The sequence below is a fragment of the Anopheles funestus genome, chromosome 3RL (assembly GCF_943734845.2).
Source record: "Anopheles funestus chromosome 3RL, idAnoFuneDA-416_04, whole genome shotgun sequence".
Lineage (NCBI taxonomy): Eukaryota > Metazoa > Arthropoda > Insecta > Diptera > Culicidae > Anopheles > Anopheles funestus.
This window is the reverse complement of record NC_064599.1, coordinates 1,937,279-1,955,907: the sequence shown is the minus strand read 5'-3', so window position 1 is coordinate 1,955,907 and position 18,629 is coordinate 1,937,279. Positions and strand designations below refer to the sequence as shown.

General features: G+C 46.5%; 1 protein-coding gene across 42 annotated transcripts in view; it reads left to right on the top strand.

The window, feature by feature from the left end:
• LOC125771121 (titin-like) overlaps positions 1-18,629 on the top strand; it is a 33,277-nt gene that overhangs the window by 12,147 nt on the left and 2,501 nt on the right. For 30 of the 42 annotated variants that reach the window (XM_049441410.1, XM_049441445.1, XM_049441422.1 and 27 more), the window contains 9 exons: positions 2,096-2,360; positions 2,449-2,649; positions 2,844-7,607; positions 7,887-12,992; positions 13,859-13,888; positions 13,957-14,049; positions 14,162-16,945; positions 17,011-17,152; positions 17,227-18,554. In XM_049441410.1, the coding sequence (XP_049297367.1) occupies positions 2,096-2,360; positions 2,449-2,649; positions 2,844-7,607; positions 7,887-12,992; positions 13,859-13,888; positions 13,957-14,049; positions 14,162-16,945; positions 17,011-17,152; positions 17,227-18,554 (14,713 nt within the window). Of the gene's footprint in view, positions 1-571; positions 881-1,858; positions 2,361-2,448; positions 2,650-2,843; positions 7,608-7,886; positions 12,993-13,858; positions 13,889-13,956; positions 14,050-14,161; positions 16,946-17,010; positions 17,153-17,226; positions 18,555-18,629 lie in introns of all 42 variants that reach the window. The other 12 variants (XM_049441437.1, XM_049441433.1, XM_049441435.1 and 9 more) reach the window with 7 other exon arrangements.

Below are 18,629 nucleotides of genomic sequence, written 5' to 3'. Positions count from 1 at the left end.
CACCGAAGAGGAAGCTCCCGATTCCAAGCCAGTGGATGACAAACCTAAGCCCAAGAAGAAGAAGGTAAAGACCATCAAGACCACCGACGATTCTGATGATATCATTGAGCGACTCCTTAATCTCGAAGTACATAAAACTGAACTGGAACAGTACGAGAAAATCGACGTTGATCTGCAGAAGCGCATGCGTCCTGTGGAGGAAACAACGATCGAGGAACATCCTGAAGTCGTCGAAGAAGTCAGATCTGACTCAGGCGTAATCAAGAAGAAGGTCGTCAAGAAGAAGATCATCAAGAAACGAGTCGGACCCAAGGAAGAGGTTACTGAGGAAGTTACCATACAAGAAGATGGCAAGCAGCCTGAAACAACCGTCACGATCAGCGAGCATGAGGTACCTTACGAGGTTACAGAGCCTTTCGAAGAAGAACTTAAGCCCCTCGAAGCTGTTGTGGATGAGTATCCCGAGCCGATGGAAGCTACACTCAAAACGAAGAGTACCAAGATTGTCAAGAAAAAGGTTAAAAAGCTCAAGCAAGGTGAGGCCGTTAGCGAAGTAGCTCCTCAGGAAGAGGTTGACGACTTGATCCTCGCACAGGCTCCCTTGGAACAACCAACTATCGAGGAGCTTCCAGAACATGTTGAGGTCGTTGAGATCATCACCAAGGAAGGAAAGCCCAAGAAGCAAGTCACCAAAACCAAGATTATCAAGAAGAAGACGACTGGCAAGGTCGAGGAGGTGAAGATTGTGACAGTGCAAGAGGACAACCAGGTGCCTGAGACCACGGTCACAATGACCGAAGAGGATACAGCGCCTGAGACTGTGACAGCTACATCCGACGAGATTCCTATGATTGAAGACGTCAAACCGAAGAAAAAGAAGGTTAAGATCATCAAAAAGAAGGGAACAGATACTGACCATATTGTCCAGAAGCTACTCAGTTTGGAAGTCACAAGCACTGAACCGGAACAATACCAACAACTCGATGAGGATGCTCCCACTATACCCATCATGCTTCAATCTGCGGTGGAAGCTCTAGAAATCGAAGAGCTTCCAGAAGAGGTCAAGGTGACTGAAGTCATCACCAAAACTGGTCAATCTAAACAGCAGATCACCAAAAAGAAAACCATCAAGAAACGCGTCGGCCAGAAGGAGGAACACATTGAAGTAGTCACTGTTCAGCAAGACGACATGGCTCCAGAAACTACCATCACTGTCACCGAAAAGGAAGCTCCCGATTCCAAGCCAGTGGATGACAAACCTAAGCCCAAGAAGAAGAAGGTAAAGACCATCAAGACCACCGACGATTCTGATGATATCATTGAGCGACTCCTTAATCTCGAAGTACATAAAACTGAACTGGAACAGTACGAGAAAATCGACGTTGATCTGCAGAAGCGCATGCGTCCTGTGGAGGAAACAACGATCGAAGAACATCCTGAAGTCGTCGAAGAAGTCAGATCTGACTCAGGCGTAATCAAGAAGAAGGTCGTCAAGAAGAAGATCATCAAGAAACGAGTCGGACCCAAGGAAGAGGTTACTGAGGAAGTTACCATACAAGAAGATGGCAAGCAGCCTGAAACAACCGTCACGATCAGCGAGCATGACGTACCTTACGAGGTTACAGAGCCTTTCGAAGAAGAACTTAAGCCCCTCGAAGCTGTTGTGGATGAGTATCCCGAGCCGATGGAAGCTACACTCAAAACGAAGAGTACCAAGATTGTCAAGAAAAAGGTTAAAAAGGTCAAGCAAGGTGAGGCCGTTAGCGAAGTAGCTCCTCAGGAAGAGGTTGACGACTTGATCCTCGCACAGGCGCCCTTGGAACAAACAACTATCGAGGAGCTTCCAGAACATGTTGAGGTCGTTGAAATCATCACCAAGGAAGGAAAGCCCAAGAAGCAAGTCACCAAAACCAAGATCATCAAGAAGAAGACGACTGGCAAGGTCGAGGAGGTGAAGATTGTGACAGTGCAAGAGGACAACCAGGTGCCTGAGACCACGGTCACATTGACCGAAGAGGATACAGCGCCTGAGACTGTGACAGCTACATCCGACGAGATTCCTATGATTGAAGTCGTCAAACCGAAGAAAAAGAAGGTTAAGACCATCAAAAAGAAAGGCAATGATACAAATGATATAGTCCAAGAACTTCTCCGTTTAGTCGAATTGGAATCTGAAACTGAAACGTACCTTCAGCCTTTTATCGAAGAGATTGAGGAGCCTTTGTCAGCTACTAGTGAGCATCCGAAAGAAATCAAACCAACACAAAAAGGCAAACCAAAGAAGCAGACACACACAACCACTTCACAGCTTGACACACAAGACACACATTCACAATCATGTATTCTACCACAAACTCAGGGTAAGAGAATAAATGCGCTTTGCTTTGCATCATGTTTTACTTTATTTACGCCATTACACATCTTACAACAATTTACCTATTATTCTAGATGCTGATACTCACGAACACACATCTCCTGAATACATCACCACATTTGAAACATGTACAGACAACAGCCAGACATTCATAAAGTCCCGAAACATTAAAATCATTAAGGAACATGGCGCAGTAATCGAAGAAACATTCGATGATGGCGATACTCGAACTATATCTCATATGCCGTCAGAAGTTCTGATTGAGGAAATTGAAGGTAAAATTATCCTACGGAAACGACGCTTAGGTTAAATTATTTACTTATGTATGGATCAATATCCTTTGCATAGCCCATTTACTTCAAACCACATCGTATATTTCTACACACTCCATATTTTACATCACAACATTCAATTGAAACTGTACAGCAACCCTTTTCTTCTCAAACTAATGTATATACTTATCTCACAGAATCTGCACCATCACTCCACACCACACAACTCGAAGAAACACCTCAAATCGTACAGGAAGTCGCCACAAAACATAAACCCAAGAAGAAACAAACACAAACACAAGCAGACGAACAATTCGATTCTGTAACAATAGAGCAAGCTCAACTGATTCCGGAAGAAACAGAACATACGGCTGAAATATGTACCGTAGTCTCCAAAAAGGCAAAATCCAAAAAGTCCAAAGTTACTGTTATTCAAGGGGTCACTGAATCTGTTGTTGCTGAAGACGACGACGAACTCCCCCTATCAGCTCAGCTCATACCGGTTCATGAGCAAGCTATTATTCTTTCCGAGCTTCCTGAGCAGGTATCCGTTCAAGAAGTAATCACTATGACGGGAGAAGCACGAAAACAGATCACCAAAAAGAAAACCATCAAGAAACGCGTCGGCCAGAAGGAGGAACACATTGAAGTAGTCACTGTTCAGCAAGACGACATGGCTCCAGAAACTACCATCACTGTCACCGAAGAGGAAGCTCCCGATTCCAAGCCAGTGGATGACAAACCTAAGCCCAAGAAGAAGAAGGTAAAGACCATCAAGACCACCGACGATTCTGATGATATCATTGAGCGACTCCTTAATCTCGAAGTACATAAAACTGAACTGGAACAGTACGAGAAAATCGACGTTGATCTGCAGAAGCGCATGCGTCCTGTGGAGGAAACAACGATCGAGGAACATCCTGAAGTCGTCGAAGAAGTCAGATCTGACTCAGGCGTAATCAAGAAGAAGGTCGTCAAGAAGAAGATCATCAAGAAACGAGTCGGACCCAAGGAAGAGGTTACTGAGGAAGTTACCATACAAGAAGATGGCAAGCAGCCTGAAACAACCGTCACGATCAGCGAGCATGACGTACCTTACGAGGTTACAGAGCCTTTCGAAGAAGAACTTAAGCCCCTCGAAGCAGTTGTGGATGAGTATCCCGAGCCGATGGAAGCTACACTCAAAACGAAGAGTACCAAGATTGTCAAGAAAAAGGTTAAAAAGCTCAAGCAAGGTGAGGCCGTTAGCGAAGAAGCTCCTCAGGAAGAGGTTGACGACTTGATCCTCGCACAGGCTCCCTTGGAACAACCAACTATCGAGGAGCTTCCAGAACATGTTGAGGTCGTTGAAATTATCACCAAGGAAGGAAAGCCCAAGAAGCAAGTCACCAAAACCAAGATCATCAAGAAGAAGACGACTGGCAAGGTCGAGGAGGTGAAGATTGTGACAGTGCAAGAGGACAACCAGGTGCCTGAGACCACGGTCACAATGACCGAAGAGGATACAGCACCTGAGACTGTGACAGCTACATCCGACGAGATTCCTATGATTGAAGATGTCAAACCGAAGAAAAAGAAGGTTAAGATCATCAAAAAGAAAGGAGATGATACCGATGATATTATTCAAAAGCTCCTCAATTTGGAGGTGAAGAAAACTGAGCTGGAGAGATACGAAAAAGTCGATGTTGAAATCAAAAGCAGCACTAAGCAAACTCAGGAAGTCATTGTTGAAGATCTTCCACAACTCGCAGAGATTTCCGATGTTCCTGTACAGAGCATTGTAAAGAAAATTACGAAAACGAAATCTGTGAAATCCAAGAAGCCACAAGAAGATATCCAAACAGTATCTGTAGCAGCTATCGATGAACATCCAGAGCCTCACGTTTCGGAACAGGCTGAACCGATTAATCAGCCTGAGGAAACATTCGAGCAAGCTGAAGAATTGCCTTATGAAATGCCACTGGAGCAATTCCCTATTGTTGAAGAGTTACCAGAAGAAATAATGGTTAATGAGGTGGTTACACTTAGTGGCGAAGTAAAGAAACAAACCACAAAAAAACGCACTGTGAAGAAGACCACTGGAGACAAACAAGAACTTGTAGAAGTGGTTACGGTTGAAGAAGAAGGCCATCAGCCCGAAACAACAATCACTATCATTGAATCAGAGGTTCGACCTGAATCACCAATTACTATTGAGCAAATAGATACAGAACCGTCTGTCAAACAGAAGGAGCCCCGAAAGTTGAAAAAGAAAAAAGTTAAAACCATCAAAACTACGGACGAGGTTGATGATATCATTGAGAGGTTACTCAATCTCGAAGTAAAGAAGACTGAACTGGAACGTTATGAACGAGTGGAGGTGGAACTAAAAAAGCGTCATAAATCGTTGATTGAAGAAACCTTGGAAAGACCTGAAGCAGCAATAGCTATTTTGGAAATGATAGAGTCACCAAAACTTGAAACTGTTCGAAAATCTTCGATCACGCAGCCGAAGGAAACGGAAGAACTGAAAAAAAAAGTTAAGAAAAAGAAGCCGACATCAACTGTTCAAAGCGCAGAAGATCTTGTGCCACTCACGATTGAACCTATGGAAGCAACCGTAGTTCCGGAGGAAATTACATTCATGGAAGGCACCTTAAATCAACAACAAACGTCGCCGATTGAAACGATCACTAAAAAGAAAATAAGTAAAAAATCTCCGCGCAAAGAGGAACCTTTACCTACTACACATTTATCAACTGAAGAATCTTCCTTAGCCCCAAGTGTTCCACAATCAGTAGAAATGTACAATGATGAGCTTACCGAAACCGATATCGTTCGGGAGATCTCAGTAGTTGAGCCACAACCACAAGAAGCCTGCCTAGAACAGTTTGATCAATCATTCTTAACATACGAAGAAAAATCGCTTAAGAAATTACAAGAACAACAAACGAAACCAGTTCCAGAGACACAAATCGAACTCAAGAAGACGGAAAAGAAAGCGAAGAAAAAACCTAAAAAAGAGCAACATCCAGAAGAAGACGAACAGCTTCAACGTTTGTTGAACTTAGAGGTCGAAAAGACACAACTTGAGCAGTATGAAAAAATTGAACTTGAAGATAAACCCAAACCAGAGAAACCTAAACCTGTATTAGTGCCTCAAAAAATTGAACGCAAAGAACAAAAAGCTCAAAAGATGCAAATTTCTGAGCCAGAGGAGCAACCCCAAATGGTAAGGCTTCGAAAAGTCAAGGTACCAGATCGCAAGGAAATTGAGGAAGTTGTTGTACCCAAGGTTTTGCTCAAGAGTCGTATTGTCGATGTTCAGTATCCACCAGAAGCGATGAAACCAGTCATTACAGATCTGACACCAGTCAAAGCCATAGGTCTAATGTCGAGAATAGAAGAAGAAGAATCACCTGATAAGCTTAAGAAGGTGAAGAAAATAAGAACTAGCAAAAGCAAGAGGCTAGAATTAGAAACACCAGAAACCATGGATTACGAAGACGAAAAGCCAGAAAAGGAAGAATTTGATCAAGAGGCACATAAATATCAACGAAAACCTAAAGAAACGACTGATGATAAAACGGAGGAGAAAACGCTGAAGCTTGGTAAAGGTAAACTTCCAAAGGAAGATGCTGAACTAGAGCAAGTTAAACTAAAGAAAACACCAAAGAAACCGAAAGAGGATGAACCGGAAGATCAAAAATCTGTTTCTAAGCCGAAGCAAAAACCAACTGAACTCGAAAGCGATGACAAACAGCGCCATGTTGAAAAGCCGGAGTATAAACCGATTGATATACCTGACTATAGCACAGAAATGGAAGAATATAAAGCTCCTGAACCAACGCCTGACGAACCGGAGGAAGAGACAAAGAAAAAGCTCAAACCAAAGAGGCGTCCGAAAACCCCGGATGACAAGGAAGACGAACTAAAACCTTTGGTTATGGGCAAGGGTAAGCCTAAACCTGACGCTCCAGAAGACGATGTTAAATTCAGAATTCCAGCTGGGAAAAAAGAGGACGAAGAACCAACAGATATCAAGTTGAAACCATTCACTAAACCTACTTCCAAAGAGGAACAACCTGTTAAAGAAGCTGATAGAGAAATGGCGCTACCAGCTACCACTGACAAACCAGAAGAGCCAGATGTTGATCTTACTTCGCAACAGAAAGTGAAGAAAATTATTAAGAAAACTAAACCAAAACAAAAATCAGACAGTCAGGAACGTACAGAGGAGCCAGTTGAGGAAACAATGCCACAACCGGTGTCTGATGTCGCGGAAGATGTTCCCGATATCGTCCATGCTGTCGTACCTAAAACAATCACGGATGATGAGTTCCAAAAACCGGAAGAATTGGATCTGACACCACAGCCACAGGTTGACTTCGTAATAGAACAGCTTCCCGAAGAGGTCAAAGTGACGCAAGTGATAACATCAACTGGTGCAGTTGAACAGCAAACAGTCAAAAAGCGCATTATCAAAAAGAAGAAAGATGACAAGGAAGAGCTCATTGAGATAGTCACCGTACAGAAAGGTGACGATATTCCCGAAGCAACAGTAACAGTGACACAAGTGACCCCAGAAGACAGTACAACGCAACCGGAAAGTGCCAAACGTAAAGTTCGTATCAAGAAAATAATTAAACCGGACACGCTGGATGCTGACATTGAGCGATTGCTCAATCAGGAAATTTCGAAAACCGAACTCGAGGTTTACGAGAAGACAGATTTTGAGCCAACCAAGCGTGTCAAGGAACAACCAGTGGAAGAACCTGTACTTCAAACAGCTGAATCGGAAATTTCATCGCCTGTTGTACCGCAGAAGACAAAGGTTAAAACCAAAGCAAAGAAACAACACCAAGTCACCCCATTACAAGCAATACCTACAGAATCATTAGCTCCACTCGAACCAGCCATTGGACACGAAGCTACCGAACAAACACTCGATACCACACACACTGAAGACAGGCGGCCGATCAGTAAGTATGCAACTATATTACAGAAGACTCTGCGCCTAGCAGTTGATCGATACGGGATATGGTCTAATCTTAATAACCGTTTGTGTAATTCAAGTTTACAATTGTTCCTAACGATTTGCAAGAATTAAAAATAAGACAAAGGAAACCATCATTAAGATGTTTGAAACAGCTACCTAAACGTTCGTTTATGGTATTTTTTTTGTTTTTATTTGTGTACATATTCGTGAACTAGATGCTTTATCACAAACTAATTGCTATCATTCTTCTAAACAACCGTAGGTGCAGACACTGTTGATTTGCAGGAGGACACGTTCGAAACGAACGAGTTTGTTGAAACCGAAACCTTGGGGGATGTTGTACAACCGATCGACGTACCGGAAGCAGTCCTGGAGAAGCCCGAGGTATCACTAAAGCCTCAGGTTACAGCAGCCCCCTACGAACAGGTACTGGACGAAACAGTGGAACAGACGGACGTTGTAGCCGCAGATCTTCCGCAACATGAGCAAGCGGCTGCATCCGAAATTCCGTCAGTCGTAACGGAAACACCAATCGTGAGTAAACCTATTCTTGAAGCAGCTCCAATCGAAGAAGTTCTTGAACAACAGGTTGAAGAAACGGGTAACGTGCCTTCATTGGAGCTGGATACCGTCCAGGTAGCACCAAACGATGTATCCGAACATGCAACCGAAATTCCTACGGTGCAAGGCAAGCCGCTACTGGAAGCTGCCCCCATGGATGATCAGTTTGATGTATCCGTCGAGGAAGCCGATACCGTCGCATCGCTGACATTGAATGAGGAACACCTGACACCAGTTGATGTAACGGTGGGTGCGACCGAAGTACCTTCCGTACAGAGCAAACCGACAATTGCAGCAGCCCCATCCGAATCACTTCTGGAGCAACCCGTGGAAGAGACCTCAGCAGTGCAGGAACCCCAACTGGAGACGGAAAAGCTTGTCCCTGTGGAAGAACAGCGCGCCGAGCCAACGGAGGAAGCGCAGCTTCAACCTGCAGCCACCATTGAAACTGCCCCGGCCGAAGCCCCGAAGAAGGTGGTTAAGAAGGTAACGAAAGTGGCAAAGAAAACCAAAAAGTCCATCGATGATGACGAGGAACTACAGCGCTTGCTGAATCTGGAGGTAGAGAAAACAGAGCTGGAGCAGTACGAGAAGATTGATGTGGACGGCAAGCCGAAGGTTAAACCGGAAAAGGGTGAGATTGTTAAGCTAGAGCCTATTAAAATCGAACGTAAGGAACAGAAACCGATTAAACCAGAAATCACTGACACACAAGAACCACAAACAGTTAAACTGCGCAAAACCGTTGTACCAGAGAAGCGGGAAGTGGAGGAAGTCGCTATACCAAAGGTACTGCTCAAGAGCCGTATCGAACATGTGGAGTTCTCCGTGCAGGGACAGCAGCCTGAGATCGTGCAGCTAGACACCCGACCGGGCGTAGGTACGTTGTCGCGCACCGAAGAGGACGAAGTGGAGCGTACGAAGAAGGTAATAAAGAAGGTGAAAGTTATTAAGAAGGAAAAGCCCGAAGTGGAAACGCTGGACATTGAAAAGTACGAAAAGGAACCAAAAGAAGAAGTGCCGAAGGACGAAGAAAAGTCACAATACCAACGGCAACCTAAGGAAGCGCCAAAGGATGAACCGGAAGAGCGTACCTTGCAAATGGGTAAGGGTAAGTTGAAAAAGGACGAAGATCACCACGAAGAGGTAAAGCTAAAGAAAACACCAAGCAAGCCCAAAGAGGAAACTGAGGAAGAAGTAAAACCGAAGAAACAAGTTCAAGAAAAACCGAAAGAAGAAGATTTGGACACTAAAAAACGAACTGTTGAGAAGCCGAAGTTTACACCAACCGATATTCCAGACTATGAAACGCCTCTAGAGCCGTACGTAAAGGTGGAACCACAACCGGAAGAATCACCGGTGCAGGAGCCAGAAAAACCGAAAGTTCCCAAAGAACCTAAGGTACCGGAAACTCCGGAAGAACCTGAGCACAAGATTGTGCTGGGTAAGGGCAAGAAACCGGAGCCGGAACCAGAAGAAGAATTCAAGTTCCGTAAACCGGTACCTTCTAAACCGGAGGATGAAAAGGAAGAAATTAAGCTGAAACCATTTACAAAACCAACTCCCGACACAGAGCCTAAAGAGCGTGAAGGTGATCGCGACATGGCATTGCCAGTTCCGAAAGATTTGCCCGATGATGCAGATACAGAAACAACCAAGAAAAAGGTTATTAAGAAGGTCGTCAAAAAACCAAAGGCACCTGTCGAAGAACAGCCGCAACCTGAAGAACCAGTGCAAGTACAAGAAGCACCAGTGCCAGTTGAGGTATCCGCTCCTGTAGTCGAAGAAGTCGTACCAAAACCTCTCGAAGAAATAGAGAAACCCAAGGAGGTACAAGTGGAGCAGCCAAAAGAGATGGTACTGCCACAACCTGCAGTGGAACAGACAGAGGTTCTTCCTGTACCTCAGGTACCAGAAGAGAAACCTATCGAAACTGTACAAGAACCCGCACCGGAGAGTAAAGAAGAGATTCCAGTGGAAGTGCAGGAGCAAAAAGAAAAGGTTGTCAAAAAGAAGGTTGTGAAAAAACCAAAGAAGAAACCGGAAGAAGATGCCGAGCTGGAGCGTTTGTTGAACTTGGAGATCGAAAAGACAGAGCTGGAGACGTATGAAAAGATTGACCTAGAGCCCAAACCGAAAGAAGCACCGGTCCTTGTTTCACAGCCGACTGTAGCGCCGATAGAGGAAAAACCGGTCGTTGAAAAGCCGGTCGTGGCTCCAGTCGTTGAAAAGGCACAAATTGTCGAAGAAGTACTTGTACCGGAGGAAGTGAGTGCTATTGCACCGGTTGAGGTTAACAAGCCAACCGAACCGGTACAGAAACAAGTACCAGAGGAGGTTGTTACTGCTGTGCAGGAACCGGCGGTTACTGTTAAGACAGATGTACCAAAGCCCATTCCTGTGGAGGAAAAAGCGGTAGAATTGCCAGTAGAGCCTGAAAGAATTGAAGAGAAGAAACCAGTGGTCAAGAAGAAAGTTGTAAAGAAACCCAAGAAGGCTTCTATTGAGGATGATGAACAGTTGCAGCGTCTGCTAAATATGGAAATCGAAAAGACCGAGCTTGAAAAGTATGAGAAAATCGATGTAGACATTAAGAAGCCAGAAAAGACCGTTGAAACGGTTGAAGAACCTCGTAAAGCTCAGGTGGCTGAGCTTGAAGAACCAGAGCCGGTAGAGGTGACACTAAAGCCCAAGAAGACCGTTAAGAAGCCAGTAGAACCGGAACCAGTCGAGGCTGAGTTTAAGATCACAAAGAAACCACGTTTACCCGAAGCCCCCCAGGAAGTGGAGGAACAAATTATTTTGAAGCCGTCACCACAGAAATCGGAAGAAACGGTAAGTGTTGAGCGAATCATTAAGGTTGAAGTGGAACAACCAGAGGTTGTCGAACAACCGACCATTGAAGAGGTCGAAGAAGACGAACCACAGCCTGTGGAAGATCTAGAAACGGTGGAGCCTGTGGTTGAAGAACCGCTAGAAACGGAAGCCCCAGAAGAAGAAATCGTGCCCGTTCAACCTTTGGTGGAAGAGGTACATGACGTACAGCCGATCATAACAGACGCTGTCATTGAGGCACCGTCAGAGGAACTCCCAACGGTGGTGGAGTCAGTACCAATACAACCCATTGTGGAAGAACCGCAACCGGTGACGCCACTGAGAAAAGTTTCACTCAAACCGGTTGAACCTCAGCCAGAAACGGTAGAAAAGAAACCGGCCGAAAAACCTAAAAAGAAGGTGGTTGTCGTGAAGAAAAAGAAGGCGAGCATCGACGATGACGCAGAGCTACAGCGGTTGTTGAATCTGGAAATTGAGAAAACCGACCTCGAACAGTACGAACGCGTCGATGTGGATCTACGCAAGCGCGAGAAGGTGAAGATTGAAGACCAACCACAACCGCAACAAGCGGTTGAGTCGATGGTCGAACCCGAAGACAGCGCACAGTTGAAATTGCCTCGAAAGAAGAGCAAACCGAAGGTGGAAACGGTGGAGGAAACTGAGGTAGAGTTTAAGATCAAACCCAAGAAACAACCGATTGCAGAAGAGACGGTACAGGAAGCAACAGTATCACTGAAGAAACCCAAACCGCCCGCTCCTGTTGTTGAGGAAACGGCAACGGAAGAAGTGATTTTGTTGAAGCCAGCCGTTCCCCAAGCAGAAGAGGTGGAAGATGTGGACGAATCGATTAAAGTGAAACCAAAACCAGCACCATATACCACCGATGAAGCAGAAGCTTCTCTCAAGATTGTGCGTGAAGCGGAACAACCCACCGCACCCGAGCCAGCGCAGCCGGAACCGGCCAAGGTGGAGGAGAAGAAACCGGAAAAACCAAAGAAGAAGGTTGTTCCGAAGAAAAAGAAGGATGATGATGTTGATGAGATTACCAAGAAGCTCCTCGAGATGGAGGTACCGAAAACGGAACTGGAAAAGTACGAAAAGATCGATCTAGACATTGTGAAACCAGCAAAGGAAACGATCGACGAGGTGACGATGGTCAAACGCAAGCCCAAGGCAAAACCTTCGGTCGAGGAAGAGGATGAGGTAGAGACAAAACTGTCCCTGCCCCGAAAGAAACCGTCCATTGCGGAACCGGAGGAGGCTGAAGCTACGTTTAAGGTGGCACGAAAGCCCTCTATACCGCAGCAGACCGAAGACGTGGAGGCATCGATCACGATTACCAAGGAGGAGGAAGTACCGGCAGAGGAAGAGATCACCGAGCACGTTGTGGTGCGCAAGCAGCGCCCGCGTCCTAAGCCCGCCTTCCGTCGCGAGGTGCTGGACGAGGAGGAGGTGCGCATCAAGAAAATCAAAAAGGTACGCCAACCGCGTCCAGTGTTCAAAGACATTGAGCCAGAAAATGTGACATTCCGTCCGAAGCGCACCAAACACATTGAGGACATTGAGCAGGAGTTCAAGATACAGCTTGATTCGTACGCGCGCGAAGAAATCTCCATGTCCGGCCGCGTGAAGCTGCCGGCACCGTACAGTTACGGTGAGGAAACCGGCGAGGCGCACATCACGATCATCAAGCAGGTGGATGAAGATGACGAGGTCGTGTATGAGGTAATTTACGATGATAGCGAGCAGGACATGGAGGAAGAGTATCACTACCAGGACGAAGACACCGAAAATGTCGTGATCGAGCTGCGCAGACGGCGCGAAAAGCTTGAGAATTTGATCATGCATCACGAGGAAGAAATCTCATTCGATCTGACTCAACGCAACAGATCACAGTTCACCACCACCACACACGAAGAAGAATCATTCACACTGAAACAGCCCAAGAAAGTCCTACCAACATACTCTGAAGGTTTTTATCAATTCCTATTACTTCATTATGTTTGACACTTTCTCCTTCTCGCTCTCTGTTTCTCTATCTATCTTTTTTTCTATTTGCTCAACTATATATTTTCCTACCTTGCTAGCGAATGGTTTTAAGGCGAAATTATTACTTTCTCTATCGCTACCAAACTCATATTACTATGCTGATTTCCACAAGCTTTATATATAAATATCGGCAAAAAGAACATTCCATTCCCTGGACGATTTGTTTCCCATCGCAAAACATTCTTTATTCAAACGTGCTGCCACATTGCAGCACGGTGGTCAGCACTACAGGTCTCTCTAGCCTGCCTAACTCTACTTCTACTCTTTTCAGCTTCAGCTACACAAAGTTTTGTAAAAATAAAACAGTGAAACACTCTTAAGCAAAACCGCACATAGCATCTGCACTGCTACCACCTTCCAGGCAAAAAAAAACATTGTATATTACGCTCGTTTCATCTACTACTATTGCTCCTGTGCTACTCTTCTCTTCTTCCTTTAGACATCACCTACCATATATCTGTTTCTTCCACTATACTCTTTTCTATCCCTTCGGAGTGAATCCTGTCGTGTGGTGATTGGTTTTGGATTGATTTTCTCTCCCAGCGTTCCTGGTAGACTAGAAACGACTGCAACGATTGCTCACTATCTCACAATACTGCTACTTTTATTACTACTACCATTCCTACTTCACTTGTACACTAAAATCAAGGTTTTCTTGCATTGATACTGACAGTTTTACTTCTATGATATACATTTCCATACGTAAAATATGTCTATTTCGTCAACTGATACATATAATTTTTATTTCCCGCTCTACCCGTTCTTCACTGGATAATTAATCTGAATTAGAAACGGCATCGCTGAAAATTGTTCGAGAAGGTGAGTTGGGTGGTTTGTTGGAGTTGCTGGATTTTTTACAAATTTCCTTTTTGGTCTGTCCATTGCAGAAGATGCCAACGATATGTACTGCATTCAAGCGGTAGAAGCCGAAAATGAAGAAGCACTACACATCGTGGAAGGAGAGAAAGTCTATGTCATCGGTGAGTACAATAGCATATAGGTATTGGTAACTTTTCTTGGTTGATTGCTTTGGTAACTCTGGTAACGGTTTCCTTTTCATTTCCTTGGTATCTTGTACGATCGATTTAATAGAACACAGCAACTCCGAATGGTGGTACGTGAAACGTTCCTGGTGTGAGGAGCGCGGTTTCGTCCGCCGGGAATACCTGATGGATGCGGTCACCTATCCGCAGTACGTACAGAAGACATTGAACGAGAAGATCGACAAGCTTCCGGTGTTCGAAAAGCCAGGCCCCGGTGAAAAACCGCTCGCTCCGAAAATTATTGAGAAGCTGCAACCAATCACTACACAGGACGGCTATACCGTGCAGTTTGAGTGCAAGGTCGAAGGATTCCCGAGACCCTCGATTACCTGGTTCCGTCAGACGGCTGTCATAAAACCGTCGCAAGACTTCCAGATATACTACGACGATGATAACGTGGCTACACTGATCATTCGCGAAGTATTCCCGGAGGATGCAGGCACTTTTACGTGTGTCGCGAAGAACAATGCCGGTTTTGCCTCCAGTGCGACCGAGCTGGTTGTCGACTCATTCAGCTCGGACCATGGTTCCGACGTTGCAACACTGTCACGCAAAAGCATGTCTCGTGAGTCCTCGTTGGCAGACATTCTAGAAGGCATTCCGCCAACCTTCTCACGCAAACCGAAGGCACAGTACGTTGATGCTGGATCTGATGTGCTGCTAGAGTGTCGTCTTGTCGCAGTACCGGAACCGGACATTCTCTGGTACTACAACGGTGTGGAGATTGAAAGCAAGGACAATGTGCAGGTTGTGGTGGAGTCGGATATGCACATGTACTGCACGGTGGTTCACATCAAGGGTATCGACAAGGTACAGGAAGGTTCGTATCAGGTAGTCGCTCGTAACCGCGAAGGTGAGTCGTCTCTCGACATTATGGTGAAGGTGAAGACCGGTGTACAGGAACCGCCCCAGATTTTGGAACCACTCAAAAGCATGACGATCCGCCAGGGTGAAACGGTAATGCTGTCAACGCAGATTGTCGGTAATCCTGCACCGGAAGTACAGTGGTTCAAGAATGGCGTTGCTCTGGACGTACCTACGCAAGCTGATCGTAACATTTACACTGTGACGCTAGTAGCACCGACACATGACAATGCAGGCGAGTACACGGTTCGGGCGAAGAATCCTGCAGGAAGTGTCGAAACAAGTGCCTTCCTTACGGTGGACGAATCGAACGTCGGTAACCCGCAGGCGCCACTATTCTTAGAGCGTTTCGAAGAGCAGAGTGTACCGCAAGGAGGTACCATTAAGCTTCCGGCACGAGTGACGGGTAATCCGGTTCCGGAAATTCTTTGGTTGCGCAACAACAACACATTGCTGCCTTCCAAACGTGTGAAGCAGGCGTACGACGGCGAAAGCATAGAGCTGCAGATCAACAACGCAGACTCCGAACAGGACTCGGGTAACTATAAGTGTATTGCTTCCAATACGATAGGCAAGGCATCGCATGGTGCACGAGTCACAGTGGAGGTAGACAAGGTTACCTTCACGAAGAAGCTCAAGAAAACGATCACGGTGGAGGAAAGCAAGGCCGTCACACTGGAGTGCGAGACTTCGCATACCGTCTCCACCAAGTGGTACCACAACGGCAAGGAGCTTAGCGGTATGGATCATCGTATGATTGTGCAGGAGGGTAAAGTGCACAAGCTAAACATCAAAAACCCGACCATCAACGATACGGGTGTGTACCGATGCACGGTCAAGGATCAGCAGACCGAGAGCAATCTGACAGTCATCGAGGCTAAGCCTGAGTTTCTACGTAAGCTCGAAGATGTCGAAACGAAGGAGAAGGAACACGCCGTTTTGGAGGTTGAGATTACCTCCGAGACTGCAGACGTTACCTGGTACAAGGAGGGTCGCAAGCTGGTTGAAACCACTGGCAAGTACGAGTTCACCAAGAAGGGTAAATCGCGCGTCCTATTTGTGCGTAACACGTCTGTCCATGACGAAGGCGAGTACACCTGTGCACTTGCCGATCAGGAATGTTCGGCGGAAGTGTCCATTATTGAGCTTCCACCAGAGATCATCAGTGCACCACGCGATGTAACCGTGGCACGAGGTGAAGATGCCATCTTTGAGCTAGAGCTTACCAAGGGAGATGCTCTGGTTCGTTGGTATCGCAACGAAGATGAACTGTCGTTCAATGGACACGTGCAGCTGACGATCGACGGTAAGCGTCAAACGCTTAAAATTAACAAGACGGTCGATGCGGATGCTGGCGAGTACACGTGCGTGGTTGGTGAACAGCGGGCCAAGGCTCGGTTGACGGTCGAGAAACCGGTTGTCGATTTTGTGCGACGCCTGCCAGAGGTAACTCTGACTACGCGAGACAACGATGCCGTATTCACGGTGGAACTCTCCGAGTCAGCCGATGTCGTGTGGTATCGCAACAGCAAAGTCATTACTGCCTCCAGCAAGTACGAGCTGATTGTCGAGAAGTGCATTCGCAAACTGATCGTGAAAAACACTGTCGAGGATGATGAGGATGAGTACACGTGTGCCGTGTCGAATGCGAAAACGGCTTCGAAACTGAAGGTCGAAATCATCAAGGTGGCACCCACAATCTTCGAGGATGGTCCCCGTGCGTTCACTATCCGCAAGGATGAAGACGTGACATTCAGCGTTAAGTTTAACGCCACGCCAAAGCCCGAAGCAGAGTGGCGCGTCAACAAGCGAGTCATCATTCCGTCGGCTAAGTTCGTCTCGACTGTCACAGAAGAGACCGCCAGCTTGACCATCAAGCGTGCAGCTGAAGTCGATGCTGGAGAGTTCACTTTGAAACTCACCAACGAGTGTGGTGATGCGAGCGCTTCATTTACGCTCGTAATTAAAAGTAAGTTTTGCCAGTAAAAACTGATGCAGAGAGTAGTTCACTAATTGATTACGGTACATTTCCAGAACAACCGGGAGCACCAGAAGCACCGGAAGCAACTCTCATAACGGATGACTCTATCACACTGTTCTGGAAGGCACCGAGCGACGATGGCAACAGCCCTATCTCACAATACGTGCTTGAATACCAGGAGAAGAACCAGCAGAAGTAAGTACAATTATTGGGCAATATTGGTAATATTTGTTCAACCTAAATTCCCTTTTCGTTTCCGCATCTTCCAGGTGGACGGAAATTACAAGCATCACCGAAACGACTACGACCGTGACAAAACTGACGAAGAATTCCGAGTACACATTCCGTGCCACAGCCGTCAACGAGGTGGGCAAGGGTCCGGCATCGCCGAATTCGCCCTACTACAAGATTGTGGCACCGATTCAGAAGGAAGCGCCGACGGTAAGCGAACACCTGAAGGATGTACACGTCGGACTCGGACAGACGGTCACACTGAGCTGTATCGTGACTGGAGTACCCGTACCGGATGTCGCCTGGTTCCGTAATGGACAACCGCTCAAGCAAGATGTCGTATCGTACGAGAACGGTTCGGCTAAATATCAGATCAAATCCACCACTGTCGATAGTGGCGCCAAGTACACGTGCCGTGCGACAAACGAGGTGGGCAGCGTCGACAGCAACTGTCAGGTGGTGATCGAAGAAAAGCCAACGCTGACGGTGGAGAAGAAGCAGATTGTGCAGAAGCTGCGTGTGGGCGACGAATGGAAGGTGATTGCCGAATTTACTGGCTATCCAGCTCCGGAGCTGATCTGGCACCGGGAGGATGAGCAGCTTACATCCACGGCAGAACACACAATTGTTACCGTCGGTCAATCATCGACGATTGTAATCTCTTCGCTCGATCGGACACACACGGGCAAGTATACGGTGGAGGCACGCAATTCCGCCGGATCGGCTACGGTCGAGCTAACGCTGAAGGTGATCGACAAACCGAGCAAACCGGAAGGACCTATTGTGGTGCGTGAACTCAGCCCCGAGGCAGTCGTTATCGAGTGGAAGCCTCCATCCGATGATGGTGGTCTAGAGATTTCACAATTCACCATCGAAAAGTGTGACGACGCTAACAAGAACGCCTGGATCAAGGTGGCGGACGTGCAGCGTAACATCAAGTCATACTGCATCCAGAAGCTGATCGATAGCACGCAATACCATTTCCGTGTGATTGCCCAGAACCCGGTCGGATGTTCGGAACCGCTGGAAAGTGCTACGGTAAAGATCCAGCAGACGGTTGAGCCGCCATCGCCGCCGCGCGGTCCTATTGAAACGTCCGGCATGACGAGCAGCTCGTTTACGCTCATGTGGCAACCGTCCGAGTCGAACGGTGGCAGCAAGATCACGGAGTACGTCGTGGAGGTAAAGGAGGCGAAGAAGAAGGTGTGGAAGGTGGCTGGAACGTCCAGCGCCTCGGAAACGTCACTGCTGATCGAGAATCTCGCCATGAACAAGGCGTACGACTTTAAGATCACCGCCAAGAATAAGGTTGGATCGAGTGAGCCACTCCAGACGGTAGAATCCATCGTAGCCGGAAAGGAAATTAGTAAGTATCGATCAGTAGGTGGGCAATCGAATATCGCAAGCTTTGGCGAATTCTGTCTTAATGCTTCTTTAGTGC